This window comes from Melanotaenia boesemani, chromosome 16 (genome assembly GCF_017639745.1).
Source record: "Melanotaenia boesemani isolate fMelBoe1 chromosome 16, fMelBoe1.pri, whole genome shotgun sequence".
Lineage (NCBI taxonomy): Eukaryota > Metazoa > Chordata > Actinopteri > Atheriniformes > Melanotaeniidae > Melanotaenia > Melanotaenia boesemani.
Window position 1 is genome coordinate 15,266,220 of NC_055697.1, and position 22,769 is coordinate 15,288,988.

Here is a 22,769-nt window from a genome sequence, read left to right on the forward strand (position 1 = left end):
GCACAGTAGCTTTTCACACCTTGTTCATTGCTGACTAGAACGTAAGTGGTGAAGTGGAATTTCAACAGGAATGGTGTTGTTGATCACAATAGATCCCACTGAAAGCACCATGAAGCAGTAGAGTATGTTTTCTGCTGATTTTGGGCTTGTTATGCATCCAAAAAACTCCATGTTCTCTGGTTATGCCCTGATCAACCCACTCGCGATCCAAACCCCCCAACATTTGGAAGGAGGTCACTTTCATTACTATTATTTTCCTCTTGGACTTTTAGAGATGGGATGTCTGCTTCACTATTTCATGCTCCCCTTATCTGCTTCTCTTTCCACCCATGGTAATTGAGGGTGGCCGTGGGCCAGTAAAAGTCCGGAGTGAGGGGTGGGTGGGGGGTTGGAGGACAGAAACAGAGGAGAAAAAGAGAGCAGCTAGAAAGGGCAGGCTTTCATTCAGCTGAGAAACATGTGCACTTCTCTCCAAGTCCAGTTTCTGTAAACCCAGAGCTGTGAGCAGTATTGATCACTGGCTCTCAATGAGAGGATTAATTGGAATTCGCACAAAGGCTTGGACGCTTACCGGTAACTTTGGAGTTACTTTGTGTTTTTGTTGTATTTCTAAAATTCAGAGATAGAATTTAGCTGTTTGACTGTCCATATTTATGTTTATTTATACATATGATACCTCTATTTCACAATATATGTATATTGCATTCAAGCATTAGAATGAAAACTTGTAAGAATGTTTTATCATTGAAGTGAACATATTTTGGCATATTTAAGTAATTTTTCAGTGCTATGAGCTATAATGTAAAATCACTGCTAAGATCCCCAACAGTACATGCATGTCAGTAAAGTTTTAACTTTAGAATCTGTGAAACAGCTGCAATATGCAGCATATTCATTTTGAACTTCTTTGTTTATGCTATTGTCTATGCAGCTCTAGTTCATAAAGGAAGAATGAATTAAATCATATTAAGATTTTTTTTTTCCATGGCTATTTAACTTCTCGTAAAATTATTTTATTTTTCTTAATAGCTGCGTTTTTGCAAACATGCCATAAAGTGCACCAGACTACTGCATGTGTTGCACTGATACAGTTTTTCCAAACCTAAGGACTGCATGTCCAGCAAGAATGATCATTTTGCAAAGAAGACAATAAACAAACTCATCTCTGACAATAATCATGTTGGCTGATAAACTTTGAGAAATTGAGAACCTAATGAACTTTTGTCTTACAAGGCGTTATTTAACTGTTTGGATGTGTTGAACAGATTTCTGTAGAGAACAACTGATAGGGCTTGGCTTCCCCTTGTTGCTTGAAGAATTTGGCAGCAATAAATCCCTCTGGTCTTGGCAACTGCTGCACATGCTGAACAGCAGTTGTTGTTTCTGGAATGGAACAACTTTCCCCTGCCAAATTTACAGCAGATATCTATAACTTTAAAAGTTCGAATAGAGTTAAAACCTGTAGTTGCATAAAATGTAGGAAAGAGCAAAGATCAGATTTGATTTACTTTGTGTTTTAGCTCAAAAATTACAACGTTCCTTTTTTTTTTTTTTTTTTTTTTTTTTTATGATCCAACCACGTGAAGCATATCTTTAGGTCTAATACTGTCATCAAAATCTTTGTGAGGACTCGGTCCATGAACAAGAGAGATGTTATCTGGGGAATTGTGAGAAATCATTTGTTCAGCAGCTTCCTGAACAGCATCTCCAGCTGGACCTACTACTAAACTAATTCTCACATAAATCTAAAACATTCTGCAACATACAACAGCCTCAGCACAGAAATGATGTCATGTGGAAGATATATTCAAAGCATCCTCCATCTTAGGTTTGTTATAATATAACAGCAATATGTTCTGCCATACAATCACCAAAACCAAAAGCTGGAGCAAAATAGCTTCTGGGCTGCCCCATAACAGCTCCATGACTGGGGCTGTGGCACAAATGCACCTGTTAATACTGCGACATTTTGCATGCATTTTCATTTCAAGCCAAGAAAGCACCTGCGATGTTGCATTTAAGGTTGATTTTCTTCATCATGACTACATGTGTTTGGTCACTGTCCACAGCCGGAATTTCACTGTCTGACGGCGTAAATCAATTCCATGTGGCTCGAGCCGAGGCGCAGAAGTACTTAGTTTGGGGAAAGTCAGTCGAGAGGAAAGTCATCCTCGCAGCTGGACGCTGCCAATGAGGGGGTTTTCCAACAACCTCCTCCAGCTCTCTAGTGGGGAAAAATTCTGAAGAAAAACGATTTACACAACTATGGCAGCTTAACGCCCCCTCTGACTGTGTTACTTCTACTCTGAGTTTACATGGTGGAAAAACGCAGTCATGTAGAAGTGTCTGACCCCTCTCTGGCTGCACTGGAATAAAAACATTTGGGAGGCCAAGGGTTATATCCTAGCCACTGTTTCGGTGACCTACACATGTCACAAACCGAAGCAGCTAAAACGTGTATGGTCAGTTCTGTCGAATTCCTTCCACAAGTCTTGTGTTTTATACTGTGCTGCATGTCTGTACCTCATTTACAACTGCTTCCTTTCAGAGATGTCAGTGCTCTAGCATGCTGGAAACTCTTGAAAAGATGCAATTACAAAAACAACATGATTACATAACTATTTTTTGCTAACGTACAAGTCTCCGTTATCATGTTACACATAGTAGCAGTGCTCACTTGTTTCTGAAATAACGCAAGTATTGCATGTGTAGCTCAAAATGCTGTACATACAGCAAGGACAAACCCTGCATTGTGTCATTTGTTGCTCTTGCTTTGCCACCATCTTATTAAATTCTGTCTCACATGTTAACAGATGGTACTCACACACACACCAAGGATGTTGTTGAGCAGGTGTAAAGTTGGGAGTGTCATGGCTGGCCGGCAAAATCAGAAGAGAGTTAGTCAGTCAGGTGAAAATAAATAGTTGTAAGTTATAATATAAATACAGGATATTTAATGGATGGAGGCAAATCAAAACGATTACTCAAATGTACAACTTGTGTTTGAGCACATTAGAGGCATTGGTTAGAATTACTTCATGTTCTGAGAGGAAGGAAGGTTTTACTATTGGTTTTATCCATGTGGGAGGAAAAGTGTAGGAGTGTTTTCTGGGCAAGCATTTTGTATTTGTGCCAAGGGCGGGCAGAGAGTTGAGGAAACAGCTGATAATTCCACAGAAACCGTGAGCACGGGGTTTTGGGCAGCTGCGGTCACAGGTTCAGTGAGCTATTTATTTAGTAAAGCTTTTTTTTTTTAACCTTTACATCATAGCAAGTAAATTGATAATCTGGTTGCTGTATCATGCTGAACAAATGTGCTCTGCCAAGGGAAGGCCTTATTTAGTAAAGCAGACGGTACCATGTGAGGATGTGGTAGATGTGGCAGAAGAGGAAAATGCTTAAGTGTGCTAAGGCAGTGAAGGCTGTGATGAAGCTCTACAGAGATGGAGTGCACCACAAAGAGGAAGGATGAAAGTTGGGAGAGTGCTGGTGGTGCAGATAATTGAATTAGGGACTTGTGGAGAGTCAAACAGGGTCTGTGGCAGCTTTGAGAGGTAGGATGTTACTATAAGCAAACAAAGGCTGATGGGATTTTCACTTGATACTCTCAGTGAGTTTCAGTTTTGTTATAGAAGAGGGATATAGATGGGTGACAAATTGAAGAAAGTAACCTAAACCCTCGACTCCTACAGTGAGGGGATCTGGTGAGTCTGTTATGAAAGAACTTTCCTGACATGGTTTGAGCCAACTTGATTTGTAGTCATAGAAATATTTCTTTTCAATCATATATATTTATATATATATATATATACACATATATATATTTACAGTTTTTGTTCTAAATGATCACCTATATCCTATCATTGTGGAGGATGTATTTCAGGAAACAGGTTTGATCCCCAGCTTCCCCTAGTCTACAAGGAGTTCATCTACAGTAAGTGAGTGTGTGTTAGTGAAAAAGCATTGTGTATCCTGTAAGACTGAAAAAACTGAAGTGTGAGTGTCTGCAAATAGATGAATGTTGCTTGTAGTTTAGACCTGCTTAGAGGGGTCAAAAGGGCTAGAAGAGCACCATTAAAATGGTGGTTAATGTGTAAAATATTTATTTATTAGTCCTGCAGAAGGGAAATTGACATGTGATGTGATGTGATGCTAAGCGCAGAAGGCGCTAATGCAGTAATTTATTGTTTGAACATAAATAAATAAATTCAAAGTTAATCATAGGGAAGGCATCTTTTTTGTTTTTCTTTCTTTGGCTTCAGTTGTCAAAACCAACAAAAAATGAAAGAAAAATATGTAAGTGGAGAGAGTTACCACCAGCTAATGATTCAAAACATAAGAAGTTGACAGAACTGCATGTCTTTAGTATCACAGCAGTACACTGACCTTCATTATCCAGCCACCTCGAGCTGGAACTGTGTGCCCGCTTGATGTGCTTGCGCCATTTATTTACGTGTAGTAGTAAGAGGCACCATTTACACACCACACACAACAGCAGTAACAAATTCTATAATTGCAACAGGTATACGCACAAGATATAAACAAAGGCAGAACAAAGGCATGAATAAATAAGTTGTTACTTCATCACCAGTTCTGTTTAGTCGAATATGTAAAGTGCATTTTTGTTTGATGTTCAGCAGATTTTTACACTTTGGTGTCCACTAACAAAGACTATTTTAAAATATGTCTTCCGTCCTGTCTCTTCTCTGAGCTCTCTCCAGTGAGTAAAAGCCACTGTGATGTTGACTCTTGTCTGATCTCTGTCATTTCCTCTCTTTCTTTTTTTTCCTTCCTCCTGTAATGTCCTACTGTGTGGGTCTAAAAAGGCCAGAGTGTTAATATTCATTTGCTTTTGTATGACATTGTGCCTTAAAGCAAAACACAGCTGTCACATAATGCTCCAGGCTAAAATACAAAGTTGTGAAATGTGGTTTCTGAGCTGCTGGAGGAAATTACAGCCCCATGAATGTGCATAATGAACATCAGTGTGCTATCTAAATAAGTCACAAGCAGGGAGTTTAAAAGTTGGAATCATCAAAACATCATATGAAGGAATTTCTAATTGGAAAAAGTAATACACAATACCATTAGAATTCCAGAGACTCATACAACCAACCCCAATGCTGATAATATATGTATATATACATCACACTGAAGCTTTTATAGAGAGAAGGTCACCTCACACCTGATTAATGCATTTCAAGTTTTCATTTATTTAATTATGTGTGGTAATACTTCTCCTGCATGATGTTGTGAAATAGTTTACTTGTCTCCAGTCACAGCAGGTAACTAATAAGCGTCTCGTTTCTCCCTCTCTCTTTCTGTATCCTTACTTGAACTGATCAAGGCAGATGTTTTGCTGGAGGTTTCTGTCTGTTGAAAGAGATTTTTTTTCCTGACTTCCAAAGAAAATAGTTGGATTGTTTTTTTTAGATGGCTTTTTGTTGTGAATTGGCACTGTAAATTAAAATTAAATCGTTTAAATTCAACAGAAATAAAGTTACTTTGTGCCACACCTTACAGTACAAAAAGAGTTAGTGAACACTAACATCAGTGGAACACATCAGTGAACACTGCAGAAGTTTTATCGACCAACATGTCCTCCAGTTGATATAATCAAATCGAGCAATAACACAACAAACACACCAACACTTCACAAAAACACTTTAGTCACTTTCTGGTCAAGTTTAAGCAATGACATCACATTCCCTCTGAGAAAAATACATTATTTTTTATAATGTGACCGTCATCTTTACATTTCCAGTGTAAATGCTCTTATGGTTGTTAGAGATCACATTTTCTACCACATAATTACTGTATCTACAATTTTCTGCAGAATGTAGAAATGCCTATGCGGTCATATTCAGAGGATAGAAGACAATCTCTTCATCACAAATATTGTTATATCCACCTGAGAGACAGTTTATCTTGAATTAATTAAATCATTTGTTGTGCATTACACTTTTTATAGCTGTTTGCATATACTGCATATGATGCATAAGAAGTGTGCAATGATAGCCATGTGGTTACGGAGGTGGGCTTGGGTCTGGAGAACCTGGCTTCAAGTCCCCGAGCTGGCAACTGAGATAAACCACTGTGGGCCCCTGAGGAAGGCCCTTGACCTTCAATTGCTCCCCAGGTGCTGAAATCTGCAACTAGTATGGGTTAAACGCAGAAAAAGAGTTTCCCAGCTTGGATAAATAAAATAGAGAGAGAGAGAGAGAGAAAAAAGATAATATAGCAACGTTATTGCACTGCCCCCAACTGGCTATAAAATGCAATAATGATTAATTGTAAAGATCAATTGCTGGCAATTGATCTTTAAAATAAATATTTCTATAATCAAAAACAATAAGTATGCAGCCTAAAGTGATATATGCGTTACTTATACTTTAACCTAAGGGGAATGATGGACTAAGATAGCATGTACAGATTGTGATTATTCCTCTGTACTAATGCCAGTTCCCAGGAGGGCTCTGCAAAATGACCTAAAAATTGAAAATAGTTGTACTGTTTGATTTGTTTGACTGTGGAATGTATCAGTAAGGATATGAACGGAACTATTGACTCACATAGTGAAAATGTTGATAATATGCATGTATATCCAATGCATGAATCACTGGACTTGACTTTATGAGTATTCGATAAAGCCTGGAAAAAAAAAGCCAATATGTTTTGTTACATAACTCAGTGTATTGTACATCATATGTATTAACATACTACATATGCAGTTTTACCTTCAACAAAGTGCTGACAATAGCATCTGTCAAGACAAGAATCACAAAGAAACCACGTTGTAAATGTCTAGCATCTTCTTTTAAAGAAATCCAAAATAAAGCATGCTTCTTCTTTTCCTGTAGGTGCACAGTTGGATATCCATACCACTTCATGATGGGCTACAAAGCAACATCCATGCGTTGTGTCTTAAGATGCCTCCTCTTTATGTTCCTCAATTTGCTTTGTGCAGCTCAAGATGAAGACTTAAGAAGTATGAATGCCTACATCTTCATTTTCTGACATTATGTCTGTTTTTAGATAAGAGTAGGACATGTGATTTTAGCTCCTCTACATGTCTTTAAATCAAACTGTGTATGTCTTGGGAACCATGGTTTTCCACCATTAATCATTTTTTTTCTGCTTCAGGTTGCAGGACTGCACCATGTGACTTAGTCTTTATTCTAGATGGTTCATGGAGTGTTGAAGATGTGAATTTTGAAATAGTAAAGCGATGGCTTGTAAACATAACAACAAGCTTCAACATTGGACAGAAGTTTACCCAGGTTGGAGTGGTCCAGTACAGCGACGATCCAATTTTAGAGATACCTCTGGGGAAGTACTCCTCAAATAAGGACCTCATTAAAGCAATGGAGTCCATTGACTACATGGGAGGAAACACAAGGACAGGAACAGCAATTAAATTTGCCACAGACAAGCTATTCGGGCTCTCTGAGCGAGGCCCGTCAGGCATTTCTAGAATTGCTGTTGTTCTCACCGACGGGAAGTCTCAAGATGAGGTGCTGAAAGCAGCCGAGACAGCAAGGAAAAAAGGAGTTATTCTCTTTGCAATTGGTGTGGGCTCAGAGACAGAGGAGACAGAATTGAGGGATATTGCAAACAAGCCATCTTCAACTTATGTCTTCTCCGTTGAGGACTACAAAGCCATTTCCAGGATTATCCAGGTCATACGACAGAAGCTGTGCGAAGGTACGTAACCTCTGATCAGTTGGTGCTCATCCTTTTTTCCATTATTCTCTACTTTATTTATTTTTTAACTGTGCTTGTCTGTTGCAGAGACTGTTTGTCCAGTCAGAATTCCTGTAGATTCTCGAGATGAAAAGGGCTTTGATATTCTTTTCCATTTAAATTTGGCTAAGAAAGCCAAGAAGACACAAGGGGCATTTTACGGCACTAAAGCATATGAAGTGACTCCTCGTGTTGACTTGAGTGAAGCCACACGGTAAACATACATACATTTTTATTTTTGTTGTTATCATCAGTATATTCCCAAGTTGACTGCCCTTTCTGTTCAATCTACCAGGACCCTTTTCCCTGATGGACTCCCTCCATCATATGTTTTCGTGGCCACACTGAGGTATAAAGGATCAGTGACTGTAGAGGAGTGGGACCTGTGGAGGATACAGACCCTTGACGGAGAACCTCAGATGGCGGTGACTCTAAACGGTGTGGATCGTACTGTTATGTTCACCACAACCAGCAAGGCACCAAGTGAAATTCAAACTGTTACATTTTCAGAACAGACAGCAAGGGTGAGTTTAAACTGCATAATTTACCATTTAAAGGTTTATTTTTTTAAGTTTTAGACAATTACCTTGGTGATCTTATTAAGGTAATCTCTTTAGTTTGGAAACTTGTGATGGCACCACTCCACTACATCATGTGAAATGTAGAACCCAGCATTTTGTAAGCATGATCTGCACTAGAGACTACAAGTTCAAATATTTTTGACTTTAATTTGTTACAAACATATTTAATATCTGTTTTTTTTTTCTGTAGCAATGATTAAATTAAAGTTGACATTTTTAAGTAGTTTGAGAAACAAACAGTATATAGACTCTGGGTAAGCCACTAGTTTTAATACTGGAGCTGGAAAAACATGGAAAGCCTCATTTCTATTGGTGCCATATATAAAAAGTATAGATTCTTGCATTGTTCCCATTCTTGAAGCATGTGTTATCCATCCACTGATTGCCATATCATCTCCCAGGCCCCCCGCACCTTTAGGTTGATGAAGCTACCTTCTTACCCATTGTCCATATAGTATTTGCATTTCAACCCATCTAATTTTCAAGAAGCAAAATTAAGTTTCTTTTCTAAACAATGATGCTATGGACAACCTCAGTTTATAGTAACATTAAATAAAATACAAGTTTCTGCCATGGTAATAGTCACTTTTGCTATATTGTAGTCACACATTTTTAAGACCACAGTTTAGCTTTCATAGTCCCATGCCTTTCAAACTCATGGCCACAAATAGCTGTTCTTATCACCAAGCATTACCACAGTTATTTTTATCACACCACTAACAGGCTACATATGAATTTAAAGAGAGCATACATTGGTTTGGGGTCTTCAGGCAAAGGGTATCAGGGTAATTTTAATGAGGACATTGGTAGGATGTATTGACTGAGATTCTAATCCACCAAGACCTGAAAGGGCGATCTGTTCTAAGTGTAGGGAAGAAATCTTACATCTTTATATGACCAGCATTTCTTTAATCCTCTGTAGCTGAAAATATATGCTTTGTTAAGCCTTACAGTGATGTATGTATGTGCTCAGACGAGTACCTAGTTTGAAGCAAGCTTTAGATCAGAGGGTGGCATTACACGTCAGAATTCTTTTTTTTCTGGTGTCCAAGTCTGCTGAGAGTTTCTCAAGTGTGAGTTTGTCCAGTGTCATTAGATTAGATACCATGGGTATTCCAAGACTCTGTAGTACCTTATCTCTATTAACATATTCAGGCAATCTATAATAAGAATAAGTAGAAAATACCTCTATTATCCTTTTCTGTACAACAATTACAACAAAGTGTAGTACAGGATTTTAGTGTTTTTATCAAGTCATCTGTGCCACTGTATTAATGTCTATATAACCCTTTTTCTGTGAAAAAAAGAAGCTGTTTGATGAGAAGTGGCACCAACTACGGCTGCTGGTCACTGAAGAAGATGTAACTCTTTATGTTGATGACCTGGAAATTGAAACATTGTCACTGGAGCCTTCTGTTGGCATTTTCATCAATGGCAAAACCCAAGTTGGAAAATATGTCAATAAGGAAACAACAGTGCCAGTAAGTCTGTCGACATCAGCAACCCAATTTTAATTTAATACATGCTGATTCATTCCCATATACATGTTTTAAACTGCATCACATGGTACCACACAGTTTATTGCTGCCTCCTAAGAGACATGTTTAACTGTGGATATTAAATCCCTGGCAAAAATGAGCTCTTTTGTCCACAAGGTATCACTAATGACCCTTTTATTTGTCTCAAATGGTACTGTTTTTGTATTTGTACTGAATCATATCTATGCTTTACTATAAATGATGACTATATGATTAGCAGATTTTTTTTAACATTGAAGCAAATACATCCATGCAAACATAGTATAATGTTTTAATGCAAAACTAATTACATGGCAAAAAAGCTGTTGTATGCACATAATGATGTAACGCTTTTTACAATGAAACAACAGAATTGACTATTTAAAATATCTTAGACCCACATGGAAGCTGTTATGTGGGTTTGGCATGACAAAATTGTACCATGATTGTTGGTCAGTAAAATAATTAGATTTTTATGCTAAAACCTTTACAAGAAAGAGACGTCAATCATTCAGAAGAACGACTTTTCCATCTATGCCCGTTTCTCCTTGGATACATCATTACTGCTGTAAATATTTTAAAATAAATCTCCACTTGATAATTAAAGTTATTGTGTGTGCAGATCCTTTGGATCACAGAGTTTTGAATCATTTCATTTTGTGAATGTTCCTTATATAAGTATCATTTCTCTAACTGGAAACAGACTTTTGTAACTGAGCCACTAAAAGCATTTCATGACAAAACAAAGTAATAATATATAACATAACTAATCAAATGACCTTTAGATTCACATGTCTTTATTGTGTTTAAACCTGTACGTGCATTTAAACCTAATAAGTCAGTGTCATCTGTTACACAGCTATTCTGTTTTCACTGAAAGTTCATTTATGCCCCCAGCTTCTGGTCCTTCTAATATTTTCATGAGGCCAGAAATGATCTAAATTGTGCATGAAAATAGTTTTTCTTCTCACATAGGGACTGAAGTGAACAGTCCATGAGATATGCTGGAGTCATTTCACCTCCAGCATCGACATACCAAATCATGGAAGAGTAGTGTAATGTTGTTGCTTCTGAACACTGAGGGAGGTCTGGCAACATGTTACTGCCCAGTTGCCCAGTTACGGCACTTATCTTTCCTTTAGTAGTAATCCAATTTCAGTAATTTCAGTTCATTAGTGGCAAAACATGGACAAAATAGAACTGCAAGTTGCGCAATCACTCCCATACTAGCTTTAGTTTGTTTTGCATGCTTGTTTGAGAGTTTGCAGATGTTGTGTTTCTAACAGAAATGTCTTCTTTTGCACTATCTTCAGTTTGAAATTCAGAAACTTCGCATTTACTGTGACCCTGAGCAGAATAACCGAGAGTCTGCGTGTGAAATACCTGGAGTTGTAAGTATAAGAGTCATTTTGGCTCTGCATTTTGGTTTTGTCCAAAAATAACTTCTTTTCAACTACTTTTCACCATGCTCAACTACATCAGTTTCTCCTCTTAAAACACCCCGAAAGTGCAGCCATACATTTACATCGTATCTAATGCATGGTACAACATTTGCCTCTTGTTTTATCTTTCATTCATGCAACAGACTGAAATACTTTTGAGTGGAGATGTGAACTCAGCATAATTTGAAGTCACATCTGTTTATGCATAAAACAATTTGCTAGAGGAGGACCCAGTGGCTAAGGGCCAAACATGTTGCACCCACTATATATAATCTGATTGCCTGCTGGCTGTAACTGTGTTTGTGAAGCAGTGGTTTGTTGTTTGGCTTGGAAATTGCTATAAGTGCAAAGCTATTGCCAAGTTACTGTTTCTAATATGAAGGAGCTGAATAGAAATATCAAAAGAGACAGCTTAAAATTACAAATGTTTGCCAGTAAATATTGCTTTTATTGTCTCTGTGTATATTTTCTCTTTATAGTCTCCAAAACCAGCTATCAGTTTACTTTTGAAAAAAAAATGTTTCAGATGCTCTTGTGGGAAAAATCTCATGACATTTTATTAAAAATAAAAAATATCAGTGTGTATTAACTGCTGCATTTAAGTTAAACCTAATTTTGATAGTTGCACCATAAAGGTCAAAGTATGATATGATATGAAGTGATTTTGGTTCATTACAGTGCTCCAACAGCACTGAACCACCTCCACAACCTTGTGTTTGTCCTCCCGGACTTCCTGGAGCTCCAGGGATGAAGGTCAGTTGTCCTTTTTCTCTCCTCTGTCCATTTTTTATAAATAAGTAAGTTCTGAATAAATATTTTGTCATTGACCATAACTCCAAATAAATTTACTTAACTCATTTGTAATTTATTTTTGTGTCTGCTTGAGCAAAGAGCACTGCTTTGTCCGGACCATCAGTGTCTAGACAGCGGCTTAAATATTTACTTATTTATTTACTTTAAGTTGTGGTGGTCTTATAGAACGAAGTGACAGATTAAGGATTTAATCTTGAGTGCAAGTTTATATGTAAACTCAGGAATGAAGAAGCTTCATGTTTTCTGTGAGAAAACAGGACTCAAATCCCCCTTTTCCTTACAGCACAGCCTTGGTGAAATGTGTGCTGAGTTAACAGGAGTTGTGTAAATGCAACAGACAATCACATGATGAGCACATGAGGTTGTGTTTTACAAAGGGCTCCAGTCCAACTACTTTCATTGCAACCTGTAAACAGAGATTTTATTTGTGTAAGAAGCCTTTCTCTTTAGGAGGTTTAAGTGCTTTAATCCCCTGAAGTACACTCCTGAGAACTCGACTAAAAATTACAAACTTTTATGCGGCCTCTTTTTTATCAGTTAGATAATCTGAGACTTGTCATTGTCTATAAGGCAAACAAGATCCATCCCTGTGTGGACTGGATAGAATTGAAAATTGACAAACTAGGTGGAAAAAACTAAATGTTTGTCTTGGTTGATCACAAAGCATCAACCAAGTAACAGCAGCCCTTGTCATAAAAGCCTTCAGAGACCTTGAAGAGATATTGGCTTGGATACAAAAGAAAACAAAAGAAAAATCTGTTTATAAAACCTACATGGTTTCAAGCATGTTTGTGTTTATAAGGTCACCAGTATGCTTTTACAAGATTTACTAACAGATCCAAAATGCTGGGAGCATTCCTGGCTTGCAGATGTTCCATATGGTCCCTCACAGAACATCATTCGTTCGATGAACTAGCTCACTCAGCATAGTTTATAGATGAATTAAATCCACTCGGGGGAAAACATGTTGTTACCATGGATCATTTAAATGGATTTATTATACAGCTTTGAGATTGCATTATCCATAAGATTTACTATGGTCACACATGACTGAATCACATCTTTGCGCTTTCTTTAGGGAGAACGAGGAAGCACTGGTATGCCCGGTCAGCCTGGACCTGCTGGTGCTGATGGTAAGCCTGTGAGTACTATATAGTTCAATATGCAAACATACAGCACATAATCAGCAGCAATGGCCTCTACAACAATGGAGAAAAGCATTAGAGTTAAAATATTCATTAGGTCTGTTTGTTGACTTGATATGATCAGCATTGCTTAGGAAGTAATATGTACTATGTACTATTTTTTCCAAGGGGCAATAAGTACATTGCCCCTTGCAAAATGAAAAAAAATCCCCTCATTATAGCAATATTGGCAGCATTGCAGTGATGAAAAGCATCCCAAATTGTACCATATGTTTTATAGCATGACCAAAAGCTCAGTGGATAAATCCCCTCACAGGCTCAAATCACCAAAAAAACACAGCTGAGACGATTTAAAAGTCTAACCATTTTCCCTTTTTTTCCTTTTCTTAAATCTGAAGGGTATTCCTGGTGTTAGAGGAACCCCAGGGCTGCCAGGTCCACCAGGAATGGAGGTAAAGCAATAATTAACCGAGCAACATTTCATTTGTGATCATTATGAAGAGTAGAAAATTTAAACCCACTTTTGGTGTTCTTTGTCTCAGGGACCACGAGGAGCAGATGGGTACAAAGGCGAGCAAGGAAGGACTGGTGTTTCGGTAGAAATGTCCAAAACCACATCTGTGGCACAATTTATTTCAAAGCACTGTGGCACTACATTTTTTTTTTAATCACTGTAAGTCATTTTAATACAAGTCTTTATTTTCAGGGTGAGAGGGGTGTACCTGGATTACCAGGACTGCCTGGACAACCAGGAGAAAAGGTGATGAAGTTTATTACTTTCATGCTGACTTTAGTTCATTTACATGCTATCTAGTTGTTGTTCAGTATTATGCTCTGAGAATTCAACTAATGATTCAAAAAGTATAGTCTCTTAATGCACTGACCCCGTGCAGCTGAAAAACACTGATCTTTCCTGACAAAAATACAAATGGTAGTTAAAAAGTACAAAAACACATTTACCTGTCAGGGCTTTTATGAGATCAAAAGTAAGATTGTCAGGAAGTCCCTGCTAGACACATCAGCTTCAGATTTGAACATGGTTGCATCAATCACACCAGAAAACATATGTTATGGATATAAAGCCAGATCTCATGGGGGAGAAAAAAATACAACTTCTTCTCTGTGGGACAAGGCTTCTTTGCTGCAAAACCACGAGGGTCTGCAGAGACCCTTTAAATTTGTTCATATTTCCTGACTTCTATGCTGCCTTTTCCTTAGAGAGCTACAAGAGTTGCACTTTCCTTACTATTTTTAGGCAACCATAGGGAAACCCTGGTTTACTTGGAGCCTTGTTTTCCCCCTCAATTGAATCTCCTCACATCTTCCCATTTGGGTAGACTTTTGATGCAAGGATGGAAATTATCAAGATGATTATAAATGAATTCAACAGGCCTTTTTCAATCTTCGAGCACACAACAAAACAAAGAGGCAAACCGGTATGTAACCATATGTATCCATTCAAAACCATAATAACAAATGGCAAACTTTTCTTGTTGGAGAAGAGGTGTGACAGTTGCTATAACTGTTAAATTAAATTGGAGCAAAGAAGGTTTGAACTCTCCCAGTCAAAGAAAGCAACAGGGTTTGAAATTAATTCATTGTAGTATATAATTATCCATCTGCATCACCTTCACCCCAAAGATTTGGGGAATTTAAGCAGTGCTGTTTTGCTTGTGTGCAGTTTACCAAAAAGCTAAAAGGAAATAGCACTCAAAGACAATGCTGCACAATAGTTGAAAGTTAGCTTGAACTGGAGGGAAATTTCATGAATAAAGGAGTATGGACGAAAAGCTCGAAGTAAAGTTGCACTAAACTATATTGATTATTGATCAATTAGATTGGATTAATCCTATCACAAAGCAAAATTTTGACCATTTTGACTTCTGTCTTCATGTAGCTGAATAAAGATAAAGAACCACAAACAGCTCCAGCTAGTTTCCCATTTGCCTAACATTGTACCACAAAGGTGCATATAAAACTATAGATGTCCATCCATTCATTCATCCATTTTCTATACTTGCCCTTTCCAATGCAGGGTCGCAGGAACAAATAGATGTATGTTTGTGAAACTCTGCAAAGCACCAACCCAGAGCTGCCATGCTATTATGAATGGGCAGGTATTGAGGTAGAACGCTGTGCTCACTTAATACCAGATATGCATTAACAACAGAAACTGCACGCTCAAGATCATCTGAGTAAAATCTTTTATTATATTCATTATTATCTTTTATTTCTTTTATTATATATTGAAATTAGTGCTAGGTCAAATATCCTATACAGATTGCATCATCTTTGTAATCCATATGACTGCCCTCATAGAGCATCTGGTCCACTCAGGTCCAGGACCATTTAAATTCAGTTTCACAGAGACTGGGAGAGTAGTATTTGACTCTGTTTTAGACACACGCACACGCACACGCACACGCACGCACACACACACACACACACTCAAAAACACTAAACAGAGAGAAAATTTGGATTTATTTTATTACTCCTTTCTAGACATATTTATAACATGAAAGTTTTATTGCTTTGTGAATCTAAAAAAGTACCATACCATGTAACAATTTATTTATAAAGCACTTTTAAAACAACAGCAAAGTTGACCATAGGGCTGCACAGTAAAACCAAAACACAAAAGAGACACAGGCTGATGGTAAAAGACATAAAAATACACATGAACTAAAGAAATAATAATAAAAGAGTGCATAAAAGAAAAGATAAGTCAAATAAGGCCACAGTCAACAGCTCACATTGGGTTCAGGGAATAAAAACATTTTTAATTATGATTTAAATTCAGCAAGTGTAGGAGCCCACCTAATGTGTAACATGTTCCTTTGTAAAAGGAACAGCTTCTCATCAAGTCAAGTTGTCTTATCACATAAATCATAGCTCATATGATGTCTTTTTCAACATATTGTGTCTTTTTTATGCTCGATGTTGTCCTACAAAAGGTACAAATGTCAACAAACCTGATAGCAACATAAAAACTAGCATCTGGCCTCTGTGATTTTGCCTTTGCTGCTCTGAATCAACACAGAACTGTGTTTATACTTCTGAACCTTTATGGTGCAACTGCATGATAAATAAGGATTTGACTACCAAACATTTCTATAAACATAACAATATATTTTTGCAAACTCCTGAATCATCCAGTATTACCCAAATCACATAAATTTGTTCCCCATGAGCTTAATTAACATACTTTTGGATTCAACAATGACAAACAAGGGGTTGCAGATTAACTAATTTCACGTCAGATTCACAAATCACATAATTAAGTAATTTTCAACAAAAAGAGCATTGTTTTAGATCAATCAAAGTAGCAAACTGACGTAGTAAAAGTCATCATTACCTGAAGTTTCAGTCCAAAAAGACGTTTGAGTCACTGTGTACATTCCTAATGTCAAATACTGACTGTAAATTTGTGATCGTGCAGACTTACAATGAGTCCCCACTGATCAGACTGACAAAGAGCTGTCAAACTGATTTTGATTAATCACTGTCTGAATGTTAAAATAAGGCATGCAGGTTTAGAGCATGGAAAGTAGGACCTATCTCTGGAAAGCATTCAATGATTATTTTAAATCTTTTGACTTTTTCAGGGTTCAACAGGTGAACCAGGAATGTTGGGGTTGCCAGGAAAAGCTGGTCAAATGGTGGATATCCAAACTCTTATACTGGCTAAAAACAGCTCAGTTGTTAAATGTGACATCATATGACAACTTTAACTGGATGCTGTGACATTTTCCAGGGAGAAAAGGGAAGAATGGGGCCTCCAGGACCACCTGGCTTTCCAGGAGAGCCTGTATGTTCTCAACCAGTCAGAATTAATCCAGAGCTTATGTGACGTTATAGTGGTAAAAATAATTTCTATGATTTTCAGGGTGCACCTGGGAGAGATGGAAAGGATGGAATTCCAGGGAGAGCTGGTCAAAAGGTCTGTTTGTTTTGACAGTGTTACATGTTACAAAACTCAGTCAGGGATAAGAGGAATAAAAGGAGCATTAAGCTGGATAAGTGTGCACATTCCTAAAAGAGTTATCGCTTCCAAAAAGATGTGCTGTTGATGTTTAGCAGCCTTGGAAATTGAATCATAAAGGCACTGGTGTCCGTCTTCTCTTTTTCCAATCCACAATTGACAACTTCTGAGAACATCAGAGTTGTTCCTTTTAAAAGACGTCTACTTAAAAAATCCATCGTGGTTTGTAGAATTTATGATGCAGGGACATTGAAGCATAGGTATTGAATTTAAATTAAATATGCTTATGATTTCCTTATGCACTAAGGGTGAAGCTGGAGCCAATGGTATTCCTGGTACTGATGGAAGGCAAGGCCATCCTGTAAGTTTTTACAAGGACATTAAACAGAACATGTTTAATTGTTGCTATTGTTTTGCAAATTCTATATTAACAAAACATTTATTACAGTCTATTATTGTTCAGACTTGAACAAACTGTTCCTTTTACGCCGCATTGCAAATTGCCTAATCTGAAATAAAATTTTTAGTAAAATGGGAAAATGGACGAACACAGTTGTGGATTTTATGGATCATAAAGAGTTGCATGCATAAAGTTTTTTTATTGCATTAAGCTTGTAGTGTGTTAACTGTCAGCAGAACAGAGACTACCCTTGACAGCCAGTAAATTAGGGGTATTTCCCCTGTAGTTCATCCCAGGATAACCCTCTTACATAACACGCAGTCTTGGCCCATAATCTAAAGCAGAGAAAGTAACTCATCGAGGGAATGCTGTGGTGCTCTGGCAAATCTGTTTTAGGAAGAAAATGTTTCAACTGGGCAGCCATCCCGCTGATCATGATTAAAAGTGTTGTCCAAAAGTTTGTGATGGGTCTACGAAAAATGAGTCAGATGCTCCGGAAGGCTGTAAGCCATTTCTCCCCCACCACAACTGAGTTAGCCATGTTTCCAGGGAGACAGGAATAGTGCTCTACTTTCTCAGGTTAAAATAAGATGCACTGCTTCACTGTGAGCTCCTAACTTGCTAACATCTTTACTTTTGATTCTGTTTGTAACTCTGTAAATGTTGCCCATCTGTCTTCCTTATTCTCTATGCACACACTGCACACGCCAGTACAAAACTAAGCAGCTGCAAGTATTTATCTCACAAAAAAAGTAACTGAAACAGAAAACTGAAGAGACTCTCCAGGGTAGTTTTGTTGCACATTAAACTTAATTCTAAGTTTCTGTGCATTAAATTATTAACATAAATTTAAGTTATATCATTCTTTTGTCATTGCAGTTTAAGTGTGCACAGTTGAACTGCTGTACATACAATTTAGAAAGGGCAGAGCTATTTCTCTACCTAGTGTGAGTTGGTGATGTAACTCCTACATGCACAAATGTAGGTTCTATATGTGCCTTTAACAAAGATTTACCCCTCATTTCCACATAAATTTATTTGTAAATGAATTTCCTGGCAGTCTATTAAGTTCTATCCCCGCAATCTCAATAGTTTTGCTTTACTCGAACTTCTATTTTTCCTTAAATGAGTTAAAAAACTATAACTTTTTTGTTGTTGCAGTGCTGCTGCAATGTGTGCAAAAATGGTCAATGAATAAAGTAGCAAACAGCCCTACAAACAACAGACCTGGCAGTAAAACAGATCACAAGGTTTTAAATAAATGTTCAACACCTTTTCCAGAAATACCTTATTGTTGTATTTAACCAACTTTGTTACTGAAACGATGGATAGTTGTGTATCAGTGGTTGTGTTTTGGCACATACAACTTTTAATGCAATTAAAAAAACTGTATACAGAACTGAATGAGACTGACCTCCCTTTTCCTCTTTTATCATTAGCCTTGCTTTATTGCAGGAGTTCCATGTAAGTTAAAAAAAAAAAAAAAAAAAACAAGACCTGCCATGTTGCCAGTGTGCACTGAAGTTCCCATTAGGAGGTGTATTGTAGTGAGGAGCTTTTATGACAATGGCTACATTATATTTTGAGGGAACAATATTTCTGTGTTCACTGGCTAACTGGCATACTAAGACTACAATAACATAGCAGGTTAGGATTAGGTTAATAATAACAATTTATTTTTTCTTTATTTTTTTATGATCTCTGATTAGAGTCATTAGACTCCAATGTGAACAGCACAAGGCCATGAAGTGACCTGCATTTGCAGATGAAGACATAATATCACATTTATGTCTTAAAATAAAGACGCTACACATCTGTGTGTCAATTCTGTCCAAAACTCCAACAAAATTACCTCCTACAATGCAGAATGGTGATGGAAAACAGCAGATAAGTCTCAAATTTTGGACCATATATGAAAGAGGCCTGGGTCCGATTTGGAAAAAAGAAGAAGAAGAAGAAAAAAAAAAAAATCAGACATGAGTCTCATCTGGGAAGAAAAGTCAGATGTGTACCACTTTTGCTTGCAGTGTGAACTGTGACAAGTGATCTTGCTGTATTAAAGTTGTAGTAAAACACCATAATTAGTTGGAATTGTACGCCTAGGAAATCAACATTTCTTAACTTGTCTTCTCTTTGAGTCCATGCAAAGAGAAGCTGAGTTCTTACTGAAAAAATGTAATCCTCACAACATAGCAAGGCTTATAACCTAACTCCCATCTTCCCTTCAAACTAGCGTCAAATGACAGTATGTCAAACTAGCCAACAATTAGGCATCATGCCTTTATGTTCATATACTAATAGATATGAAGAAGGAGAGAAGGCCTGACTGAAGCATCTCTGGCTCTTCATGAGAAATGTTTTCTATGACTTTGGATATTTAAAGATTTTTTTAATGCACAAAAAAAACAACATATTTTTACAGTACACATTTTGAGTAGTAAATAAACCTACAATTTTATAACAAATTTTATTTTTTAGTATCTATGATGTTGTATAATATGTTTGATTGCTCCCAGGGTATGCCTGGATTGCCAGGAACCGGAGGCATGAATGGACAAAAGGTAACAGGTTCCTAATGTGTGTGTTTATAGTAAATTCAACAATAATTTAGCATCCTTCACTGTGATTTTGTTTGACAAGCATGATCTTCATTTAAGGGGGAATCTGGTGAGCCTGGATCGAGAGGCTTCAAAGGGTCAACTGGACTGCCTGTGAGAACATGGCAAACTAGATTTAATGTACAAGTTTTTAAATTTCATCAAAAGACTTACCAAACACTTTCTTCACTCTCCTGCAGGGTGAAATGGGTTTACCTGGCACACCTGGTTTAAGAGGACCTACTGGACCCAAGGTAAATATTTAAAACTGCTAGAGATTCATCATATTTTAATTCAGGGTGACTGGAGGATGGAGCCTATCCCAGCAATCAGCAGGCAAGGAGCAGTGAACACTCTGGATGGGTTGCCAGTCTAACGCAGGGCAAACATAGAGAAAAAAACAACCACTCACACTCATAGGGAGAATTTAGATTGACCAGTTATCCAACCATGTAAAATTTTGGACTGTGTGAGGAAGCCAGAGTACCCAGGAAGAACCCACGTATACATGGGGAAAACTTACAAACTCTACACAGAAAGGCCCAGTTCGAACCCCTCCCCAGCGGAAATTCGTACCAGTGACTTTCTTGCTATGAGGATGTTGTGCTAACCACCACCCTACCAGGCATGATGCATACTACAGATCTTTCATGCACTGACTGACAGATGGATTACTAATTATATACTCCATGAGTTAATCAGTCTCTTCATCTGAGAGAACTGGATAGGGAACTAGTTGTAAATGTTGACTTAGAAGAATTGATGTCCTTACACGCTAACGTTAGCAACAATGCTGCTGCAGTCATAGTTGTGTTTTGATTTTAACCGAATCTGAGCAAAGTGTAGTACGACTGCCAAGAAATACAGAGCAGCAAAGTGTTTTATGACATCATATTTCCTTGTCTCATGTTTCCAAACTTAAACAAAATGCACACAACTGCAAAATGGTGCAACATATATGAACATATTTTAATCTTTCTAGGCAGGAGAAGAATACTGGTGAATCCTAGTTTTAGTACAGTTCGTTACCAGTCTTCTCTGTGGAAACACTGGTATAAGTGTCTTTTATAACTGTTGTTGTTGTTGTTGTGTTTGTTTGATGTTTCTTTTTATGGACCTTGAGTCTGACAAATAAAGATGATGATGATGATGATGAATAAAAGAAGAAAAAATGTCAATGTTTGATTTGGTCATTGTTTTGCTAAAACAGTCTTGCAGGTGACAATGTCCTGGCCACATCACTGGAGCTAAATTATATATATTGACCCTACAGCTTTTATCAGTGGAATTTTAGTCAAATGGAAGCAATACTAACGTTTTCTGGTATCAATCCTTTGCCTTCTGATCACTTCTCCTTTGTCAATCTGTTTTTAAAAAGCTTAGTGATGGTAAATGACAAAGGTGAACTAATTACTTGACAGGCGATGGTAGAGAAGCAAAAATAATTAGACATCAAGGGTCATAATACCCAAATCTAATGAAACTATACATCAATTAACATGAATGACAAGAAGATGAAAATACAACCTGATCTCCAGTCAATAATAGAATTAAGCATTTGATGTTATTTTATTTAACATTGTCTATGAACTAAGAAGTTTAATGTCTTAATCAAGGGAAATAAGGGTGAAAGTGGAAGTCCAGGAATGAAAGGAGCACCAGGGCTTGCGGTATGTTTCTATTTGAATATTCTAAGAAATTTCACCTTTTAACTTTGATGTGTTTGTCTTAATTTTATTTTTGCTCTGTAGAGCACTTTGGGTCATCCCTGTGTTTGGAACATGCTATAAAAATAAATTTGAGTTGAGTTAATGTGAAGCACTTGACTTTGTCTTTTAAACAGAGTAATATTGAAATTAGTAAACAAATAATCTTGTTTATTGACAGTGAAATAAAGTATAAATCCAGTGTAACATCATGTAGTGTATAAATGTAATATTTTCTTTAACTATTGATATTTATCTGAACACATTTAAAGGGAAGTTCAGGGGAACCAGGAGTAGCAGGTGTGCCGGGGCACCCAGGCATGCCAGGCCTAAAAGGAAGCAAGGTATTTCTACTACTGTTATTCCCAATGCCATCTCTTCAACATCCATCCACAAGTTCTTGTTTACTCATAAAGGTTAAATCAGTCTGATCCAACACAAAAACATGTCTTCTAAGTGTCTTTATGCTCCAACCACAAAACACAATATAAAGTGATAATCTGTGCCTTTGTTTTGATCAGGGAGAAAGAGGGAATCCAGGTGAAAGAGGAGAGACGGTAAGATTTAAAACTAAATCACAACCTGGTAGCACAACCTTACATGACAGTAACATATCACACTGGGGTCTTGGGCTAAAATCAAATTTTCCTGCAAAAAGTAGCTATTATTCCTTAATCTGTTTTAGCTGTTATTCCTTAATCTGTTTAAGCTATTATTCCTTATTCTGTTTTACTAAAATAAACAGTGACATCAATATTAAAACATTATCAAATTGAAAATATTTAATAACCAGTGAATATAAGGCATCATCACATCACTGTTAGTAAGATTATTATTTTTATT

The 22,769-nt window shown here is 37.2% G+C and overlaps 1 protein-coding gene across 2 annotated transcripts in view; it reads left to right on the forward strand.

Annotated features, from left to right (window-relative positions):
• Positions 1 to 437: 437 nt before the first annotated feature.
• col21a1 (collagen, type XXI, alpha 1) overlaps positions 438 to 22,769 on the forward strand; it is a 28,049-nt gene continuing 5,717 nt past the window's right edge. The window contains exons 1-22 of one of the 2 annotated variants that reach the window (XM_042011226.1): positions 438 to 573; positions 6,861 to 6,988; positions 7,144 to 7,704; positions 7,792 to 7,957; positions 8,039 to 8,267; positions 9,632 to 9,805; positions 11,155 to 11,232; positions 11,962 to 12,036; positions 13,175 to 13,237; positions 13,640 to 13,693; positions 13,784 to 13,837; positions 13,948 to 14,001; positions 16,847 to 16,900; positions 16,996 to 17,049; positions 17,128 to 17,181; positions 17,531 to 17,584; positions 20,140 to 20,184; positions 20,281 to 20,334; positions 20,421 to 20,474; positions 21,837 to 21,890; positions 22,199 to 22,270; positions 22,448 to 22,483. In XM_042011226.1, the coding sequence (XP_041867160.1) occupies positions 6,889 to 6,988; positions 7,144 to 7,704; positions 7,792 to 7,957; positions 8,039 to 8,267; positions 9,632 to 9,805; positions 11,155 to 11,232; positions 11,962 to 12,036; positions 13,175 to 13,237; positions 13,640 to 13,693; positions 13,784 to 13,837; positions 13,948 to 14,001; positions 16,847 to 16,900; positions 16,996 to 17,049; positions 17,128 to 17,181; positions 17,531 to 17,584; positions 20,140 to 20,184; positions 20,281 to 20,334; positions 20,421 to 20,474; positions 21,837 to 21,890; positions 22,199 to 22,270; positions 22,448 to 22,483 (2,139 nt within the window). In that variant the 5' untranslated portion in view covers positions 438 to 573; positions 6,861 to 6,888. The remainder of the gene's footprint in view (positions 574 to 6,860; positions 6,989 to 7,143; positions 7,705 to 7,791; positions 7,958 to 8,038; positions 8,268 to 9,631; positions 9,806 to 11,154; positions 11,233 to 11,961; positions 12,037 to 13,174; positions 13,238 to 13,639; positions 13,694 to 13,783; positions 13,838 to 13,947; positions 14,002 to 16,846; positions 16,901 to 16,995; positions 17,050 to 17,127; positions 17,182 to 17,530; positions 17,585 to 20,139; positions 20,185 to 20,280; positions 20,335 to 20,420; positions 20,475 to 21,836; positions 21,891 to 22,198; positions 22,271 to 22,447; positions 22,484 to 22,769) is intronic. The other variant, XM_042011227.1, reaches the window with a different exon arrangement.